The sequence below is a fragment of the Arabidopsis thaliana genome, chromosome 2 (assembly GCF_000001735.4).
Source record: "Arabidopsis thaliana chromosome 2, partial sequence".
Lineage (NCBI taxonomy): Eukaryota > Viridiplantae > Streptophyta > Magnoliopsida > Brassicales > Brassicaceae > Arabidopsis > Arabidopsis thaliana.
Window position 1 is genome coordinate 10,873,250 of NC_003071.7, and position 20,820 is coordinate 10,894,069.

Consider the following 20,820-nt stretch of genomic DNA (forward strand, 5'->3'; position numbering starts at 1 on the left):
GTACGTATATTTTAAATAAACTTCACTCGACAATTTTATATTTTTACAATAATAGAATAGTTGAAAAGAGTATAGTTCAGTTGAGTTACCTTTGTAAAAATCGATTTTCGCAAAGCGAATCAAACAAACAACGATACCATCAATAGATTCTTGGCATGCTTGATCAACAATCTCAATAAACTTTACCTAAAGAGTACATGCCAAACTATTGTCCCTTGAAGGTTCAAAACTATTACAAACACCAGTTGTTATGGAGAATTGCCTCCAAACCTGAAACTACTTAACCTGAATATGCCATGCATTCCTTGTAAGACTTGAGAGATTTCAAGGGGGTGGGGGTGGGGTGGGGTGGGGGGGGGGAATGGAAAAGGATTAGCCAACAATATCATTTTACTTCTTTTTTTTGTTTCGTATGAGGAAGAATATGCAATATTGGTGAATGAATTATGCATATGGGAAAGACGTATTTATAAGAGTAGAATGGCTAGGTCGAAAATATTCTTTTCGGATTATGTCTTGGGAAAATATTGTCTAAATCACATAAATATAGGGAAATATTAAGATGATTGCTTTAAACTTAGTTTGGCAAATATGGAACATGTTAAGAAACAGTTTAATGATTCGAGAGATTATTGAACAGAAATATTGAGGAATATTGTTAAAATATTTGATTACTTAGAATTGGGTAGAAGATTTAAATTCGAATGATATAACACAAGATAATTCAAAAAAGATTGGGAATATTCCTTTTCGACTAAGATTATAAGGTATGATCTGTTCGGATAAAAATAAAATCAACGGTTAATAATAAAGAAATCAGATAGCCAAGATTAGAACTTAGGGGTTTGATTGCTTTATGATTCAAAAGAGTTTTAGTAACTTAAAATGTCATGTAAAATCTGTTGTTATTAAATCAAAATATCTTAAAGTATGTTAATGTTTTGTGTTTTTCATTTAAGATTTATAAAAAATAATCTAAAATCTTTATAAATTTGGGATGATTGGATTCATACTCTTATAAAGTCACTAAAAGTTTTGTGTTATTCAATTAAAACAAAAAAATTTCTAACTTTTAATGATTTAAATTATTATGTTATTGGTTCATGACTTTCTACATTTTTCTTCACAAAAGAAAGTTATAGAAAGTCATGAAAAGTATTATCCAAATAGAGAGATTGTTTGAAAAACTTTACAAGATTATGAAAAACTAATCAACAAAAATATAAAAAACTATCTAACAATAGTTTAAAATATTTCTTTTATTTACTTTATAAGATTTGAAGAAAGTCATCAAAATCTCTTGTAAATTAAAAATCAATAACACTTTCTTAATTAATACACCGGTTCATCATTAATACACACAATTATTACATGAACGATGGCTCTTTCTCTCTCTGAGGGCGATTTTTTGCCTAACTCACACCGTTTCAATTCTCCTCGCCGGAGCAGTTCTCCGACCATCATAATCTGTCTCTTTTCACGGTTTTATGACGGCGGTTACTTTCTGCCAATCAGTTTCCATGGCAGTTATCATTGCCCTTCACTTTCGGAGGGTAACTACCCACACAAACCGCCATGGATACAAACTTATATATACTTCAATTCGCTCCTTCTTCTCCCTTTTCTGCAATTCACCATTTCTCAAACACTGTCATCCACAATCATGAGTGACAGACTTCGTAAATCGGTTCAGGATTTGAACTTGGGTATTGATGATGAACCGGTGGCTCTAACTTCAGAATTTTGTTCACAGGCTGCATATGTGAACCGTTTCTCCTTGGTGGTAACAACTGTGAATCCACGCAAACAGAACCTCCGTGCCTTGATAGGACAAATGCCACGAGTTTGGGGCTTTCCTGATTCGTGCGTCGGGCGGATTATTGACAAAGGCAGAGTTCAATTCAAGTTCCAGTCTGAGGAAGCGATGAATCTCGTGCTCCGTCGTGGACCGTGGTCATTCAACGACTGGATGCTTTCGATTCATCGGTGGTATCCAAACCTTAGCGCGGCTGAAATGAAGATCATTCCTTTTTGGGTACAAATCACCGGTATTCCTCTCCTTTTCCTTACCAATGCAATGGCTAGATGTGTTGGAAATAGATTAGGACATGTTGCTGATGTTGACTTTGATGAGAACTCAAACCATACGGGTTTTGTGCGAGTTCGAATCAATTGGAATTTGGATGATCCTTTACGCTTCCAAAGAAATTTCCAATTTGCTGATGGTGAAAACACTGTGATAAAGTTTCGTTTTGAGCGTTTAAGGAATTTCTGTACCAAATGTGGCTCCCTTAAGCATGACATCAAGGTATGCACCCTTTCCTTTGATAATGAAGATCCGGTGGAGACAAGTGATGATGATGATGCTGATGATGATGACGATCATCACGACGACAACAAAGAACATGACATAAGCGACACTGATACTCTTCAGACAGTGGATCCAGCGACTCTTATTCCCGGCCTTCAATCTTCGCTTTCAAAGGGGAATCAACGCCAGGTACAAAAACTTTCAGATGGTTATTCGGTTCCATGCGTCATTGAGGACACAGACCTCACAGTTGAAAGACTCCGCTACCTTCACGCCAAACTTGCAGGAGTTAAAACTGACGCACCGGTTGAGAAAGATCTGCTCCTTGAGTCCTCTGACAATGCACAAAATGAGTTTGTCTTCATGAAGAGAAAGAGGGTTCGATTAGAAGAAATGTACCAACAGGTGGAAGCTGCAGATGAAATGGGCGTTCTGAGTCAACTTTGCAAGAAAGGAAGAAAGACTGAATCTGCAGGATCGTGTTCGATACATGATGGACGTGACGGAGGCGCGGGGGGCCCGGTACCCCTAAGGGATCCAATATGAGGATCATCTCATGGAACTGTCAGGGCATCGGTATGCCGCTGACTCAATCGCGGTTGTTTCGCTTATTCCGTATGTATAACTATGATATTTTATTTTTAGTTGAAACCTTAAACCAGTGTGATAAAGTATGTAAACTAGCATATGATTTAGGCTTCCCTAATGTAATAACTCAGCCCCCTAATGGAAGGAGTGGTGGCTTAGCTCTTATGTGGAAAAACAATGTCTCTTTATCCTTGATTTCTCAGGATGAAAGACTCATTGATTCTCATGTAACATTTAATAATAAGAGCTTCTACTTGTCTTGTGTGTATGGTCACCCTACTCAATCTGAACGTCATCAACTATGGCAAACTCTTGAACATATCTCAGATAATCGAAATGCTGAATGGTTGCTAGTGGGTGACTTCAATGAGATACTTTCGAACGCTGAAAAAATTGGTGGTCCCATGAGAGAGGAATGGACTTTTAGAAATTTCAGAAACATGGTTTCTCATTGTGACATTGAAGATATGAGATCAAAAGGAGATAGATTCAGTTGGGTAGGGGAAAGACATACACACACAGTCAAATGTTGCCTTGACAGAGTTTTTATTAATTCAGCCTGGACTGCAACATTTCCATATGCTGAAATAGAATTCCTGGACTTCACGGGCTCTGACCACAAACCGGTCCTAGTTCACTTCAACGAGTCATTTCCCCGTCGATCAAAGCTTTTCCGTTTTGATAACCGCTTAATTGACATACCGACATTCAAACGTATTGTTCAAACAAGCTGGAGGACAAACCGGAATTCACGTTCTACACCTATCACGGAACGGATCAGTAGTTGTCGACAAGCCATGGCAAGACTGAAACACGCTTCTAATTTAAACTCAGAACAACGAATCAAAAAACTTCAAAGCAGCCTAAACAGAGCAATGGAGAGTACAAGGAGGGTTGACAGACAACTAATTCCACAACTTCAAGAGTCACTAGCGAAGGCCTTTAGTGACGAAGAGATTTATTGGAAGCAGAAGAGTCGTAATCAATGGATGAAGGAAGGCGATCAAAACACCGGCTATTTTCATGCCTGTACAAAAACAAGATATTCTCAAAATCGAGTGAACACAATCATGGACGATCAAGGAAGGATGTTCACAGGAGATAAAGAAATTGGAAACCACGCTCAGGACTTTTTTACAAATATCTTTAGCACCAATGGTATAAAGGTATCACCAATAGACTTTGCGGACTTCAAATCCACAGTCACTAATACAGTCAATTTAGATCTTACAAAAGAGTTTAGTGACACCGAAATATATGATGCTATCTGCCAAATAGGAGATGATAAAGCCCCAGGGCCTGATGGGTTAACAGCAAGATTTTATAAGAATTGTTGGGATATAGTCGGATACGATGTTATATTAGAAGTCAAAAAATTCTTTGAAACATCATTTATGAAACCCAGCATAAATCATACTAACATATGTATGATTCCAAAAATCACTAACCCTACAACACTCTCCGACTATAGACCTATAGCACTTTGCAATGTTTTATACAAGGTCATCTCCAAATGCTTAGTGAATCGTTTAAAATCTCATCTAAACTCGATTGTTTCGGATTCTCAAGCTGCTTTTATCCCGGGTCGAATCATTAACGATAACGTCATGATAGCACATGAGGTTATGCATTCACTCAAAGTCCGAAAGCGCGTGTCAAAAACATATATGGCAGTGAAAACAGATGTTAGCAAAGCTTATGATAGGGTGGAATGGGATTTCCTGGAAACAACAATGCGACTCTTTGGTTTTTGCAACAAATGGATTGGGTGGATTATGGCTGCAGTTAAATCGGTTCACTACTCAGTCTTGATTAATGGATCACCACATGGATATATTACACCAACACGGGGTATACGACAAGGAGATCCGTTGTCACCATATTTATTCATCCTATGTGGAGATATTCTTAGTCACCTAATAAATGGAAGAGCGTCAAGTGGAGATCTTCGGGGAGTTCGCATTGGCAATGGAGCACCAGCAATAACCCATTTACAATTTGCAGATGATTCTCTATTTTTCTGCCAAGCCAACGTACGGAATTGCCAGGCTCTAAAGGATGTGTTTGATGTTTATGAATACTATTCGGGACAGAAAATAAATGTTCAAAAATCAATGATAACCTTCGGATCGCGGGTCTATGGTTCAACACAATCAAGGCTAAAACAAATTCTGGAAATTCCAAACCAGGGTGGAGGAGGGAAATACTTGGGCTTACCTGAGCAATTTGGTCGTAAAAAGAAAGAAATGTTCGAATATATAATTGACCGAGTAAAAAAACGAACGTCAACATGGAGTGCACGTTTCCTCTCGCCAGCAGGAAAAGAGATTATGCTAAAGTCGGTCGCCCTGGCAATGCCCGTCTATGCGATGTCATGCTTCAAATTACCTAAAGGTATAGTTTCGGAGATTGAATCATTACTTATGAATTTTTGGTGGGAAAAAGCTTCAAACCAGCGTGGAATCCCATGGGTAGCGTGGAAGAGACTCCAATACTCAAAAAAAGAAGGCGGCCTGGGCTTTCGAGATCTCGCAAAATTTAATGATGCTTTACTTGCCAAGCAAGCATGGCGTCTCATACAATATCCAAACTCCCTGTTTGCACGTGTCATGAAAGCCCGGTATTTCAAAGATGTTTCAATTCTTGATGCTAAGGTAAGAAAACAACAATCTTATGGATGGGCATCGCTTTTAGATGGCATTGCACTTTTAAAAAAAGGAACAAGACATTTGATTGGTGATGGACAGAATATTCGTATCGGATTGGATAATATTGTGGACTCTCATCCTCCTAGACCGTTAAATACAGAAGAAACATATAAGGAGATGACAATTAATAACTTGTTCGAACGTAAAGGCTCCTACTACTTCTGGGATGATTCTAAAATTTCTCAATTTGTCGACCAAAGCGATCATGGATTCATACACCGTATCTACCTTGCTAAGAGTAAAAAACCAGACAAAATTATTTGGAATTACAATACAACGGGAGAATATACGGTTCGTTCTGGCTATTGGCTCCTTACTCATGATCCGTCCACAAACATTCCCGCCATAAACCCTCCTCATGGTTCGATCGATTTGAAAACCAGAATCTGGAATTTGCCAATCATGCCGAAATTAAAACACTTCCTTTGGCGAGCCCTATCTCAAGCTCTTGCTACAACTGAGAGGTTAACTACTAGAGGAATGCGTATAGATCCTAGTTGTCCTCGTTGCCATCGGGAAAATGAATCGATTAACCATGCTCTCTTTACTTGCCCTTTCGCAACAATGGCTTGGCGGTTATCAGATTCGTCACTCATTCGTAATCAACTTATGTCAAACGACTTTGAAGAAAACATCTCCAATATCTTGAACTTTGTCCAGGATACCACAATGTCAGATTTCCATAAGCTTCTCCCGGTTTGGCTCATATGGCGAATATGGAAGGCAAGAAATAATGTAGTATTCAATAAGTTCAGAGAAAGCCCGTCAAAAACTGTTTTAAGTGCAAAGGCTGAAACACATGATTGGCTCAATGCAACACAAAGCCATAAGAAAACACCATCACCGACTCGACAAATTGCAGAGAATAAAATAGAATGGAGGAATCCACCTGCCACATATGTAAAGTGTAATTTTGATGCTGGTTTCGATGTACAGAAGTTGGAAGCTACAGGAGGCTGGATCATCAGAAATCATTACGGGACACCAATTTCATGGGGTTCAATGAAGTTGGCTCATACGAGTAATCCGCTTGAGGCAGAAACCAAAGCTCTTTTGGCGGCTTTACAACAAACCTGGATTCGAGGATACACACAAGTATTCATGGAAGGCGATTGTCAGACGCTAATTAACTTGATTAATGGGATTTCGTTTCACAGTTCCTTAGCAAATCACCTGGAGGACATCAGTTTTTGGGCAAATAAATTTGCAAGCATTCAGTTTGGTTTTATTAGGAAAAAGGGAAACAAATTAGCTCATGTCTTAGCGAAATATGGTTGTACTTATTCTACCTTTTATTCTGATTCTGGTTCTTTACCTATTTGGCTTGATCGATACTTTTGTAATGACTCTAATTGATTAATATAATTGTTTTGACGTAAAAAAAAAAAAAAAAAAACACTTTCTTAATATATGATCGAAACGAAACAAGTTTAAAAGAATCTCCGTCCTTTCGAACTAGTTTTATTTCATGTCATACTTTTTTAATCAATGACATTTTTGTAAACACTAATCAACTTTCAAGATATTTTAATAAATGTAATGTTCAAATAATAGTATAGATTAATAATAGTTTCTTTATTCATAAAAATTAAATACCTTATGTAGCCATTCTCCTAATTTTTTCTTCCTTTTATACATACCAAACTTTTATTTTCTCCACTAACAAAAAGAAACAAATTAATATTTTCTTACAGTCAACAATATAAATAATCTTTTCCTTAATTAATAATCTTTATCCTTTTATCAATTAATCAAACTGGTGTCTCTTTGTAATCAGTCCCAATATATAACACAAACGTTCATACTAATGAATTAACTAAGCAGTCAAAAAAAAAAAAAAAAAAAACGAGTTGTGAAATTAGAGAAGAAAAAAAACTCAGAGCAGTGACAAACATCGATTCAAGAGTTGTGAAGCGCCGCCGATTTTCGTAGAAGATAATCTGATTCCAAATTTCTCTTTTTTGGGATCGCTTCGCTACTTCTGATTCCATTTCACCTCGGCAAAAATCTGGAATCTGTACCGTCACAGCCGAAAATTCTCTTCCTTCACCGTTTCGTTTCGCTGCTTATGTAAGATTCAATCTTCCTTTGCTTATGTATTTGTTATTTATGGATACTCCGATCCTTGGTTACTACTGTGCGTGAATACCCACTTGGAGTTTAACATACGATACTTTATTGATGAATACTTTGGGAAATCTGGTGAATTTGATTGTTGTTTTGAGTGATATATGTTGAATTGTTTTAGAATTACGAGCAATGTCCCTGGCTGATACATTTTAGGGTTTAGGACATAACTGTTTAGTTCTTGTCCAATTTTCATGATATTCAGACGAGTGTTAGATTTCTGGCAATTTAATTATTAGGGTTTCGTTTTTTATATTAATGAATTCTACAATGCAACATTTTTGTAGATCAAATGATTAGGGTTTCTGGCAATGAAATGTTAGATTTCTTGCAATTTAATTATTAGGGTTTCCTTTTTATATTAATGAATTCTGCAATGCAGCATTTTTTGTGAGTCAAGAATAAATGTGTTGATGGAGTTTAATGACTTGTTCATAAGTAGTGCCATTCTTGACGTTTAGGAATCTTGAGTTTATATATCATCTTGGATGAGATTTATGCATTGATTGGTTAATAGTGGCTTTATTTTGGATTGCTTCTGCCTTCAGTTCTCTAATCATTATTACCCTATCTGTCTGGTTTATAGATTTGCTTTAGTTTAGGTAATTAACTTCCAAATGTATTTGCAGTGTGCGGATTTGTCGTTGGTGCTCAATTCCCCTAGAATCGGTATCCAGTCCATCTCTCGTGCAACTTTTATATCAGTCTCTTTATTGAGAAGTCGATTCGGTTTCCCCGAGCAGTCAGGTCCCTGCTCCTCCATTCGTGGCATTTTGTAGAGGAGAATATACATTAGGAGACTTCCAATGGAGTTTAATAAAGAAGAAGCTACAAGGGCTAGAGAGATTGCAAAGAGGAAGTTTTTAGCAAATGATTTTGCGGGGGCGAGGAAATTTGCCTTGAAGGCTCAGTTTCTGTATCCTGAACTCGATGGAATTGCTCAAATGGTGGCCACTTTTGATGTTCATTTATCTGCACAGAATATCATTTATGGGGATGTAGACCACTATGGTGTACTTGGTCTGAACCCTGAGGCTGATGACGAAATAGTGAGGAAGCGTTACAGAAAGTTAGCTGTAATGCTTCATCCAGACAGGAACAAGTCAGTCGGAGCAGAGGAAGCCTTTAAGTTTCTTTCACAGGCTTGGGGTGTCTTCTCTGACAAGGCAAAGAGAGCTGACTATGACCTGAAGAGGAATGTGGGATTGTATAAGGGAGGAGGAGCATCATCGTCAAGGCCTGCAACCAATGGGTTTCAGAAAGTTACTAAAGCTAGCGGTAACACAACCAAAGTAAAGAGTTCAAAGAGAGGTATAAAACGGGCAAGTGATGCCTCTGCTGCCGCTACTACTTCTACCTCGGCCCAGAAAACAACTGCTGATGGGACCTTTTGGACTGTATGCCGTACTTGCAGAACACAGTATGAATATCATAGTGTTTATCTAAATCAGAACCTCCTGTGTCCCAACTGTCGTAAGCCGTTTATAGCTGTGGAAACAGATCCTCCAGGTTCAGGTTCGATTCGCAAGACCTTTCACGAGCACCAATTCGACTCTCTCCGCCATACAACAGACGGAAGAAAGAAAAATGTACCTGGAAGAGACAACAATGGGGTGTATGGTGAATATGATTCCTTTGAGTGGGGTGTGTTCACTGGAACTAAAACTTCTGCTCATGCTACACCGACCGGGTCACGAAAAGATGAGGTTGTGCGTAGAGAGTATACCAAAAGGACGGCTGGTCCTTCATCAACAATTCCTCCAAAAAGAAGAAAGGTTATGGAAAATGCAGTTGCGGGTGGCAACATTGCAAGTTGTCTTGCTCCCAAGTCCACTGGTGTAAAAGAAGTTTCTGAGGACGAGCTGAAGAATTTATTGAAGAAGAAAGCTAAATCAGTAATCAGCAGAAACCTGCCAGAGTTATGCACCATCGTTGCTGAAACTGAAACTAACGGAAGGGGAATGGAAACTGAGGATCTCAATGGTTTCAATGCAGGTTCTTCAGTAAACAAAAATGCCATTGAATCATGCTGCATGAATACTGACAAGGAATTGAATTCACTGGGAGCCTTGACATTAGATGTTACTGCGCCGGATTTTTGTGACTTTGACAAGGATCGAACTGAAAAGTCAGTTAAGGATAACCAGATATGGGCTTTTTACGATTCTCATGAAGGTCTGCCTCGATCATATGCCTTGATACATAATGTTATCTCCGTAGATCCATTCAAGGTGCGTATGAGTTGGCTTACTCCAGTAACAAACGGTGAGCCTAGCTCAACGAATTGGCTTGGTTTTGGTATACCAAAAAGTTGTGGAGGTTTCAGAGTTAGGAAAACACTAATCTACAGGTCACCTTACAGTTTCTCACACAAAGTAAACCTGGTCAAAGGCAATCATGGGGAATTCCTTATATATCCTAGAACAGGCGATGTCTGGGCTCTGTATCGGAAATGGTCCCCTGACTGGAACTATCTTACAGGAGTCGAAACAGTTGAGTACGATATAGTTGAAGTAGTTGAAGGATACACAGAGGAATATGGTGTGGTAGTGGTTCCTCTGGTTAAAGTTGCTGGTTTCAAAGCCGTGTTTCACCATCATTTGGATTCCAAAGAAACCAAAAGGTTCCTTAGGGATGAAATTTCGAGATTCTCTCACAAGATACCGTCTTACTTGCTGACAGGTCAAGAAGCACCCGGTGCACCCAGAGGTTGCAGACAGCTTGACCCGGCAGCAACACCGTCACAGCTTCTTCAGGCTATCGATGATTATCGGTAAGGTGTAAGATTCAAACTTTTTGTATTTTAGTAATGTAATGTAATATGCTTAAATATGAACTGAATGTTTTATTCTAGTTTATGGGTAACATAGAAGCTAGAAGAACCTACAGTGCGAGTTTTCGTTGTGTTTTATAACTAAAAAGAGGAGCTCTAATGAATCTGAATATTTTCATTAAATGCCTGGCAACAAAAACAGTTTAAAGTGCAATACATTAAAAAAAAAACATAGACTATTCAGAATTTGTTTCATTACTCCTCGAGCACAATTCGACTGCATAGTGGGAAAGAATTTTGCTGTCTTAACCACTCGACGATATATCTTTGATGAAACCGATGCAAACAATGTGGCAGTTTGTGGTTATTTGATTCTTGTCATTGTCGTTCCACAAATTCTCCACCGCACATTTTGGAATCACGGAGAACACCTCTTGGGACAAGGGAGGATCATGGAGACAGGAATTGATGAGCGGAAAAGGGTTAGAGGGACGGGAAGGAGAACTGCGTAAAGTGACACTTCCATTGATTTCGTCTATTAAGCATCTCCGAAATTTGGCAAGAGAGAACTATGAGATGATGAGGTTTGACTGATCTTTGCATTGATGTTTACTTTACCAGCTGTAGTCTTCATTGTCAACAAATTCAAGCAGAGAAACAAGAGAGAGATGAAATCGTCAGAAGAAGATGTTGAGATACAAAAAGACAAGCGATTGTTGATATTATAGGTAACATACTATAATAGAAACAAGGAGACTTTAAAATTTGATTTTTCATTAAGTTTCTACTAAAGGAAACAAACTTAAACGAATCTAAATTGTTTCATTATTACATGCCTAGGCAGCATAAGCAGTTTCAATTGCATTACATTAATAAAAACAAGGGTAAGCATAGACTATTCAGAATCTATATATTATATGATTGTTGACTCTCTTCGAGCACAATTCTACGGCAGATAGGGCAAGAATTACACCTCCTTAACCACTCAGAGATACATTCTTTATGAAATCGATGTGAGCAATGTGCCAACTTTTTTATTCTCTTACCATCGTTGACGTAATCGTTCAAAAAATTCTCCAAACATATAGGACATGTCGATTCGTCTTCTACTTCTTGAGTTTCTTCTTTAGGAAGACAAGAAACAGGAATCACTGAGAACACTTCTTGCGTTAAAACGACGTTAACGAACATGAACAACCGTTGTAGAAACCCAACGCTTAAACTCGCTTGACCAGTGATTACCTCAGCGATATATTTGGACAAGGAAGGATCATGGAGACGAGAATCAAGAAGCGGAAAGAGATGAAACGGAGTGAATTTGTAGTTTAAGAGATTCAAACGGATTTGAGAGATGGGGAGAGGAGGTCCTGGATACAATCCATTAAAAGTGATACTTCCATTGGATTTGTCAATCACATATCTCTTGAATTGTTGACGGAGATTGATGATGCAAACAGTGTTGTTTAGGCTCAAGGGTAAATATGTGGTTTGACTGAATATCTTCGTAGTGATAGCGAATTTCATATCTCCAGTCTCCATTCTCAACAAACTTAAGCAGACACAATAAGAGAGAAATCGTTAGATGTTGAGATGAGAAGAGACAAGTGTTTGTTGATGTTATTATATAAGTTTTGCGCTCAATAGTAAGTTTCCTTTTTTGTTTTTGGTTTCATCTACTTATTTCCTTTTTCATAGACTTATGTTAACGTTTATCTCTTGCTATTTCCTTTTTTGTTTGTTATCCTTTCCTTTTCTTTTTGACAGAACTCTGTTTTTTGCTGTTGTTTCTATTTGCCTTTTCTAATTCGAACTAGTCGATTTCGGTGATTGTATTGACTGTGATTTATTTGAAGAGGCAAAGAAACAACAAGAGCCTTAAGTACAATGCCTAGTTTTACTTGTACCGGTTTTCAAGGATCATATTATTGGACCTACAGATAATTCCTACAGACAATTTCATAGGTGATTCTTCGGTTTTGACAGTTTATTATTTTGAAAACTGAACATATGTACTCTTTATTTTTCTGTAGATAGATATCTTTCTCACGAGTACAACAATTTTTTTACCTTAAGCTGCTTGATGATCGCTTCATGAGAGACATGAGTATTACATACGCAGATGCATCATACATAGGCACATTCGTTATCTTGTTCCCTCATAAGAAGTTTCTCTTCTTGCTCCACCCTTTGCAGCCATTTCAGCCCTAGATCGCACCCTGCTCTTGCAGCGATTTGGAACTGTTCTTTTGCCATCTCTAATGGATTCATCTCCGGATTTTCCAGGTTCTTTCTTGCTCTCTTGGGAGGTGAAACTCCCACGACGTTCAATTTTGTTAGAGATTCTGGGACTTGCACACCTGTATAGTTGATATCTTAAGCAAGTAACCTTGAAAGCAAGAAACATAACGATATTGTTGTGTTCCTAAGATCTAGAAAGCCAGGAGTGACCAAAAAACAAATCCACTTTGGATAGCCATGAGGATCTGATGTAAAAGAAGCAAGATAAGTCTGTGCTGAAAGAGGATTACTAACCTCTAAGTAAAAGAGATCCATATGCTATAGCAGCACCAGCATGTCCCTGAACGTTTACAAGAAGATGTCAGACTATGGAAACTACAAGAAGATACCACTTTACAGACTCTTACAGATTTTACATAAAATTTTGACATAAGACAATGCATGTTTCGTCGATATTCAAAAGTAGAACATATGATGATAACTATAGCGCAGAATTTACACTAATGAGGCAGTAATGAAACGAAAACAGAAGCTGGCTCTTTGTAAACACTGCTTCAGCGGTACAGATCTACAGACAAAATAAGAAAGAGCAGTATCGCCAGACATGAAGTTTATTACCTTCTCTGAAGCCCTATGGAAACACCATATAGCTGAATCCACATCTTGCTTCACACAGTCTCCTGTCAGATACACTATTCCTAAAAGATAGAGGGCACCTGGATGTAGCTGCAAGTTACCAACTCAAGGTGAGATTACTATGAAATTTCCGAATTATACGTTCATACAAGTCTCTGAGCTGCAAAAATGCATTCATACCTGATCAACAGCATTCTCTATATAGTGAAACGCCTGTTGATCCGACTGGACATGATCATTCTGAAAGAAAGATTGCAATTAGTATGAAATGCTGGGGCAGTTTAGTGATGAGTGGGAGACAATCAGACAGATATTAACTAAGTAAACTTTCGAATTCTGAGGAAACAAAGCTGCTCATGAAACAGACATTCCTCAACTAAAGAGTAGCCCACTAAAGCAACAATGAAACTGATTAAGATAAAGATGAAGCTCTAAGGTATCTACATCTAATGTTCTCTCTAAGAAGTCGGGGAAAACCGATATTGTAAACATTATTAACAGGCGGTTACAAGGACGAATTGTAAGGAAGCCTGACCTCGACTCTTAAACGACACCCTAGCTCATATTGAGCATCTGCATTACCCATGTCTGCAGCTTCGACAAGCAAAGCAGCTCCCCTGTGATGATCAAAGACAATAATACATGGATAAGAAGACAACAAAAAGAAATATGTGACTAATGATTTACTTACACAGCTTTACAAGCTCCAGGAACATGGTACTTCAGGTGCAACTTGGAAAGCCAATACCTAGCATGAGTGTTCAAATTATCAGCTTCCAGAGCAAGTTCAAAGTTCTCTTTAGCTCCCTATAACCAGAAAAAAAAATCATATTTAGAAATAAACACCAACGATACAAAGCACTACATTCAAACACTTATGGCATACATAAGTGTTATACCCTGAGGAGAGGAATAAGACGACGATCATTGAGTTCACAGTAATCGATAACTCTCTCTACTTCTTTAATCGCGCTCCATCCTTTGGCTACATACTCCATTGCCTTCTCATTCCTACTGTGTAATCCTCTCTGATTCAAACCATAAACACCACAAACGTAAATCACAGAACCGAAACAAACTCATTTCCAATCGAAATCCACAAAAAGGAAAATGTCATACTCGCTGTTCGAATCCATGAACAGTATGATGACAAGCAATCTTCGATTCCGCGGCGACGGCGGCTGCTTGCCGGAGAATTAAACGACGAAACATGATTTAGCCGGAGAAGAAACCTAACCGGAGAGAATTTTGAAAGAAACCTTCAACTAGGCTTAGCTAAAGTTGCTTTTTAGTCCACTGTATTTTATTCAAGCCCATATAAAGCCCATTATCATAAATTACAACTTTCCCCTCGAGCGTCGATGCTAAGTTCTCGGTCGGATTATTCAAGTTTGTCGCCGTCAAAACGAAACACCAACACAAGTTCCGACCAAACTGGGATTCTGTTATCACTTTGGTCTCTGCTCTTCTGATGTATACGAAGTTATCATTGTTCCCCAGAAAGAGTTCTTCACTACTCTCCATAGCCAACGAGAAAAGGATCCATCAATTTCTGAGGAATCTCTGCACGGCTGTTGAAAGGTTAGATTTTGGAAACTCTAATGATTCGTCAGAAATGAACCCTAGAGAAGGGTATAATGGACGAATCCAGAACCGAACTGGGAGCTCTGGGGAAGTTAGTGAAAGTATTCACACACAAAGTCAGAGTCTGGGTTCGAATCAGGGAAGAAATGAGCAGTCATGGAAGCAGAGTCCTAGTTTGTCTAATTCTCAAGTCCAATCTCAATATCAAGGCAATTGGTACGGGACAAACTCTGATTATCAGAATGGTGTAGGATCGTCTTGGCATTCAGGTAAGACTATTGATCGCGAGGTATATGACATGATTATGGAATTTGATGAATATTGCATACAAGAGAATGTAAGAGTGGCCTTAACGACTATGGAAAAACTGGAGAAGAAGGGTTATGTTATGGATTTTGTTAGACTCTTAAAGTTAACACAGCTATGTAGGGAAGGAAATGTTTATTACGAAGTCAGTGTTTTAGAAGAAGCCAAGGTTTCTGTTCTAGCGAAGATCAGAGCTTTAGTTAACAATTTAGAAGCGAATTATTTGAAGTATTATACTGACATCATGATTGAGGAATATGATGCATTTTGCAAACACGGTAAAGTGAAAAAAGCGTTGTATACTATAGATATATTGGCAAGTATGAATTATGTTGTGGATTTGAGTAGACTTTTACGGTTAGCGAAGATTTGTGGGGAAGCAGAGGGTTTACAAGAGGCCAAGACTGTTCATGGGAAGATTAGTGCTTCCGTTAGCCATTTAGATTTGAGTTCTAACCATGTATTGTTAGAAATGTACTCAAACTGTGGGTTGGCGAATGAAGCAGCGAGTGTTTTTGAGAAAATGTCTGAGAAGAATTTAGAGACTTGGTGCATTATAATAAGATGTTTTGCAAAGAATGGTTTTGGGGAAGACGCTATTGATATGTTTAGTCGCTTTAAAGAAGAAGGAAATATACCTGATGGTCAATTATTTAGAGGAATATTCTATGCTTGTGGTATGCTAGGTGATGTTGATGAGGGACTATTACACTTTGAGTCAATGTCCAGAGACTACGGCATTGCCCCTTCCATTGAAGACTATGTAAGCCTCGTTGAGATGTATGCGTTACCCGGATTTTTAGATGAGGCTTTGGAATTTGTGGAGAGAATGCCGATGGAGCCAAATGTTGATGTTTGGGAAACATTGATGAATCTTTCTCGAGTTCATGGGAATTTAGAACTTGGAGACTACTGTGCTGAGGTTGTTGAATTTTTAGATCCTACACGGTTGAACAAACAATCTCGGGAAGGATTTATACCGGTTAAGGCATCAGATGTTGAGAAAGAGAGTCTAAAGAAAAGGTCAGGAATTCTTCACGGAGTCAAAAGTAGTATGCAGGAATTTAGGGCAGGGGATACCAATCTTCCTGAGAATGATGAACTGTTCCAGCTATTGAGGAATTTAAAGATGCATATGGTGGAAGTGGGCTATGTCGCTGAAACAAGAATGGCTTTGCATGATATAGACCAAGAGAGTAAAGAGACATTACTTCTTGGTCATAGCGAGAGAATAGCTTTTGCTCGTGCTGTTCTCAACAGCGCCCCCCGTAAACCTTTCACTGTGATCAAAAACCTTCGTGTGTGTGTTGATTGTCATAACGCATTGAAGATCATGTCAGATATAGTTGGTAGAGAAGTGATCACGCGAGATATAAAGAGATTCCACCAAATGAAAAACGGGGCTTGCACCTGTAAAGATTATTGGTGATTAACGACAAACCTTGAGGTGTGTTCTATAGTAGTGTCTACGTTGAGAATGTTTTGGCTCTTCTTTTCTCATAAATCATCATATTAGTTTTATGAAACTGATTTATCTTGTCTCTCTAAATCTGATTCTCAGTCTCCGAAACACGTTCTCATAATGTCTGTGTTGGGAACTTTGGCAGGATGGAAAAACATAAAGCAAAGAGTCACAAAGACAAATTTGTATCATAAGCAGCAACTTTTCGACCACGTCTCTTTTTTTCCAGGCATTTATACCGTGGAGCTGCCATATTGTTGTCATAGATCTATCTCATTTCTCTTGTCCATTTGATCCAGTTTTTGTTTGTGTCCAGGTTATGATAAACTATACCCTAAATGCTATTGTTTTTCTGAGTAATATTATCAAATGTTTGTTGGTTTGGATTTGTGAGGAAGATAGGAATAGGATGATGTTTGGAACAGTCCAACTAAGGTCTTACTTTGTTCTTCTGATGCATCGTGTAAAGTGTTCTAGGCCTGTGCATAGAAACACTTAAAAAAAAGTAGTGGGTCAACTTCAAAAAGTCTTTTGAGTTATATAAACCTTCAAAAAGTAGGCATGAATGTGTTGTCACACATGATTGATGTACTCAAACCCAAGTTATTTAATTAATCGTTATTCCAAATTTTTTTTTTGTCTAGTTTTGAAATGTTTAAAAATAATGTATGTTTAATATTTTTATGTAATTATTAAATTTCAAAAAGTAAAATAATTTTAAAATAATTTATTTTTTCTTGAGAATCTCTCTAGTCTCTATGCAAATTTTTTTTCAAAAAACATAAACTATCATCTAACAATTAAAAAAAAATTAGTGAAAGCCCATGGACTTTCTGGAGATGATCTTAAGACTTTTTGATCACGCACTGTTAACTTAAGCCTGGTGTCAAATATTTAATGTAATCCAAATAAATGAATTTGCTAGCCTCTTGTTACGCCAAGTTTCATATTACAACCCTAATTCCCAAATTCTCTTCCGATAAATTGTTCACAAATCCCTAGAAAATCCAGAGGGAATCTTCAAATCTTACGGTGATCAAACCTGCTTCAGGCCTGTACAGTGTACTAGGTAAATTCTTATCCAATTGTTCTTCTTTTACACCCTTGATCGCCACGAAAGTATCTTCCATCGATATTCGTTGTGGGTTTATTGATTTAACGTTTCCTCAGAACTAATTTTGGACTAGTCTTGCTCAAATTTTGACTACAGTTTTGTATTTGCTAATTTTGAGTTTATTATGTATATTGAGATTGTTTCTATCTCTCAGATTCTAAAGGTGTGATCTTTTTTGCAGGAATAAAGTAAACTATCATGAGATTCAGAAGAGGAAGTAGAGTTGAGGTGTTTAGCATCAAAGAAGCCTCTTATGGTGTGTGGCGATCAGCGGAGATTATATCTGGTAATGGTCACACTTACAATGTTAGATATTACTCTTTTGAAATTGCTAACAATGAGGTTGTTGAGGATAGAGTTCCAAGGAAGATAATTAGGCCGTGTCCTCCGCAAGTAGATGTTGATAGATGGGAAGCTGGTGAATTGGTTGAGGTTCTTGATAATAATATTTCATGGAAAACTGCTACTGTCTTGGAGGTGTTATCTGGAAGATATTATGTTGTTCGGTTACTTGGTGCTAAAGCAGAACTCACGGTTCACAAAGTTTACCTCAGGGCTAGACAATCTTGGCAAGATGAAAGATGGGTTATGATTGGAAAGGTAAGTTTTTTTACTTATTTATTTAATGGTACTGTGTTTTAAAGTGATGTTTGAACAATGATGCTAATGTCTAACTGTCTTATAATCATCTTTCAGGTATCTTGTTCTGTGAAGTCCTCCACGCTGACTGGATCAGATGAACACCAGAATGTGAACCCCCTTCTGAACTGTGTGGCCACAGGAGACTAGTGTTGCTTCTTTAAGAGTGTTGAAGAGACCTTCACCATGTGATTGGGCGGAGTCTGCTGAATCATGCACTAGAAGTCCTAAGAAGATACGATCATTGGAGGAAGAAGGACACCAGCACCGGTTTGCTTCTTCTTCAGCACAGAAGGTATATAATGATAGTTCTGAACGTAGGGGTGTTGAATTGTACGTGAAAGCTTCGTGTAACGAGAATAAAAGTGGTTTCCGTCAAATGGTCAGGGTAAGATCAAAAAGGTTTAGTGAATGTGTTGGTACAGGAAACTCAGTCTCTAATAGTTGTTATGATACTGATGCATCCTCAGTTGGTAGTTGTAGCCCTATTAGTTATGATGAGAGTGACAAACCAACTTCTTTTCTAGATGGTGCCGACTCTTGTAGTAGTGATGCTGAATCTTCAAAAGAAGCATCTGGATGCAGAGATGAAGCTAGGCGAAAACATTCATTATCAGGTAATGGATCAGTGGTGAGATCATGTAGGCCTGAACTTTACACTTACCGTAGTACACTGACGAAGTTATTTGCTTCTGGCTCCCTAAGTTGGGATCAGGAAGCATCACTAACTGATCTCCGACTTTCTCTTAATATATCAAATGATGAACATTTGATGGAGCTAAGAAATCTCAAGTCTGCCGGTACCCACAGTTAATTTTGTTAGTATCTATTATATCTTTTTGATCCTTGACAGTCTTATCTTCAGGTGTTGGCCATACTTCCCTGCAATGTGGAATCAACTGTTGTATATTGTTCTGTTACCGGAGGATTGTTAAAATGATTGTATAGACAGCAGAAGGGAAATAACTCTGACTGAAAATTTCAAATCCTCATTGTGATGTTTTCTTCTTATAGTCTAATTTTCTTTGTTGTACTTTCCGGATGATTAAACTTAAACAAAAGTTACAGTATCTGTGTTCTAAGATGAGTCATGTCTTTTCTTCATATATATACTTTAGTTTATTGTGTTTAAGCTTCTGGATAAGTCGAGTCATTTGTCTTCTCCTCATCAGTGATGGATTATTGAACTTACCTTACATTTTTCAGGAAAACTGTAGCCATGTTGGGTGACTGCAGATCTTGCTTGCTTCTAGAGATCTTACTCTGATGCATGAGGTTAACTGAATGGTGCAAAACACAATGCCCCTTCTTCCTCAAAATTCATAATTTAAATTGTGCTGTGTTTTCTTTTTGGCTGTACATAACTGATCTGTTTCAGGTGTTCTTGGATATATATACCCTCTTTACACAGGCTGTGAACTGTTCCTAGCCGAAGGATAATCATTTACAGTCTGCAGGTTGGATAAGTTTGCCGACGATTGGTAAGTATTAGGTTGAAAGTTCTTTATGAACTGTGTCTATCTGAGACAGTATTGAGGTTGTGTGGAATACTTTTACTCTTTCAGCAAATGTGACCAGTAGATTGTGGAACTGTCCATGCTTGTTTGTTGGTGGTATATGTACAGTTGGCCTGGTCATCAAAATCTACAGAAAAGTACTCAATTTTTATGAAATCAAGGCTATGACATTTCAAGCTGAATTACCGAGGTGCGGGGATTCAAACGTTAGCATAAATATTATGATCGGTGTGTATAGACCTCTGCATAAATCAAACGTGTCTAGCTGCTCGCTTGTCAAATCCAACTTTTTCCCTATGTCTCAAGCTTAAAGAAATTGAAAAGACTCAGAGAGGAAGAAGAAGCCTTGCGAATTGCGATGTTCTTATGCCATCACTATCGGTTTTATATTCGCTTATACTCTACACTAAGAAAAATAATCGAATTGAATATTTCTGATTCTTTAGAACTCATGTTAATTCAAAATTTTATGGTTGTTACAAAACTTATGAACAACATTATGATCTGCATTAACTTATAATGTTTTCAATGTGTTCTATGTAAGATTGACATTATTTGGAACCACCTGTTTTACTTATATTATTTTATTCTTGACTTGAAGTTGATTTGTGGCTTCTACATGTCACTAGCTTGAGTTTCACCAGAACTTCATAAAATCAAATTCCTTTGCAACTTAAAAGCATCAGAGAAACCAAACAGAAAAGCAGTAGCAGAAAAAGTTACTTGGGTTGCGTTATTGATTTTATTCAAAGCCAACAGACGCAAACATGTAACTAACACAGTTACCAAAACTGTCACAATTAAGCTTTCCAAGTAC

General features: G+C 37.8%; 5 protein-coding genes and 1 pseudogene across 9 annotated transcripts; 4 read left to right on the forward strand and 2 right to left on the reverse strand.

The window, feature by feature from the left end:
- Positions 1-1,663: 1,663 nt before the first annotated feature.
- AT2G25550 lies at positions 1,664-6,963 on the forward strand (annotated as a pseudogene; the record flags this gene model as incomplete). Its single annotated transcript has 1 exon — positions 1,664-6,963.
- A 339-nt stretch (positions 6,964-7,302) lies between these two features.
- Positions 7,303-10,690, forward strand: AT2G25560 (DNAJ heat shock N-terminal domain-containing protein). The gene is made up of 2 exons (NM_128113.3): positions 7,303-7,677; positions 8,364-10,690. Exon 2 carries the CDS (start codon positions 8,541-8,543, stop codon positions 10,509-10,511), a length of 1,971 nt encoding a protein of 656 aa, NP_180126.1. The 5' UTR covers positions 7,303-7,677; positions 8,364-8,540; the 3' UTR covers positions 10,512-10,690.
- A 122-nt stretch (positions 10,691-10,812) lies between these two features.
- On the reverse strand, positions 10,813-12,046 carry AT2G25565 (C3HC4-type RING finger protein; the record flags this gene model as incomplete). Its single annotated transcript, NM_128114.1, has 2 exons — positions 10,813-10,940; positions 11,554-12,046. The coding sequence occupies 2 exons, from the start codon at positions 12,044-12,046 to the stop codon at positions 10,813-10,815; spliced, it is 621 nt and encodes a 206-aa protein (NP_180127.1).
- AT2G25570 (binding protein) lies at positions 11,717-14,730 on the reverse strand. Of its 3 annotated transcripts, NM_001124912.1 has the most exons (9): positions 14,501-14,644; positions 14,281-14,409; positions 14,073-14,188; positions 13,917-13,998; positions 13,562-13,621; positions 13,364-13,471; positions 13,040-13,085; positions 12,575-12,864; positions 11,717-12,056 (listed from the first exon to the last, which is right to left on the reverse strand). In NM_001124912.1, the coding sequence occupies exons 1-8, from the start codon at positions 14,591-14,593 to the stop codon at positions 12,632-12,634; spliced, it is 867 nt and encodes a 288-aa protein (NP_001118384.1). In that variant the 5' UTR covers positions 14,594-14,644; the 3' UTR covers positions 11,717-12,056; positions 12,575-12,631. The 3 variants fall into 3 exon arrangements, with proteins under 3 accessions (NP_001118384.1, NP_565600.1, NP_001077960.1); NM_128115.3 differs by lacking the exon at positions 11,717-12,056 and having other exon boundaries at positions 12,394-12,864; positions 14,501-14,730; NM_001084491.1 differs by lacking the exon at positions 11,717-12,056 and having other exon boundaries at positions 12,449-12,864; positions 14,073-14,129; positions 14,501-14,672.
- A 29-nt stretch (positions 14,731-14,759) lies between these two features.
- Positions 14,760-17,422, forward strand: MEF8 (Tetratricopeptide repeat (TPR)-like superfamily protein). 2 transcript variants are annotated; one of them, NM_128116.3, is made up of 2 exons: positions 14,760-16,718; positions 16,879-17,422. In NM_128116.3, the coding sequence occupies exon 1, from the start codon at positions 14,853-14,855 to the stop codon at positions 16,698-16,700; it is 1,848 nt and encodes a 615-aa protein (NP_180129.2). In that variant the 5' UTR covers positions 14,760-14,852; the 3' UTR covers positions 16,701-16,718; positions 16,879-17,422. The 2 variants fall into 2 exon arrangements, with proteins under 2 accessions (NP_180129.2, NP_001324433.1); NM_001336003.1 differs by lacking the exon at positions 16,879-17,422 and adding an exon at positions 16,833-16,877 and having other exon boundaries at positions 14,765-16,718.
- Positions 17,423-17,653: 231 nt separating this feature from the next.
- Positions 17,654-20,523, forward strand: AT2G25590 (Plant Tudor-like protein; the record flags this gene model as incomplete). Its single annotated transcript, NM_128117.4, has 7 exons — positions 17,654-17,802; positions 18,029-18,447; positions 18,629-18,874; positions 19,014-19,103; positions 19,916-19,967; positions 20,052-20,193; positions 20,310-20,523. Exons 2-7 carry the CDS (start codon positions 18,046-18,048, stop codon positions 20,521-20,523), a joined length of 1,146 nt encoding a protein of 381 aa, NP_180130.1. The 5' UTR covers positions 17,654-17,802; positions 18,029-18,045.
- Between the last annotated feature and the right edge of the window lie 297 nt (positions 20,524-20,820).

Bases quoted from the DNA above. Each gene is read 5' to 3' on its own strand.
- AT2G25560 (NM_128113.3), top strand. From the start codon at position 8,541: ATGGAGTTTAATAAAGAAGAAGCTACAAGGGCTAGAGAGATTGCAAAG.
- AT2G25570 (NM_001124912.1), bottom strand. From the start codon at position 14,593: ATGTTTCGTCGTTTAATTCTCCGGCAAGCAGCCGCCGTCGCCGCGGAA. The intron at 13,472-13,561 runs GTATGAATGCAT...GGTAACTTGCAG, and splicing joins TAGAGAATGCTGTTGATCAG to CTACATCCAGGTGCCCTCTA. The intron at 12,865-13,039 runs GTTAGTAATCCT...TCAACTATACAG, and splicing joins TGGATCTCTTTTACTTAGAG to GTGTGCAAGTCCCAGAATCT.
- MEF8 (NM_128116.3), top strand. From the start codon at position 14,853: ATGTATACGAAGTTATCATTGTTCCCCAGAAAGAGTTCTTCACTACTC.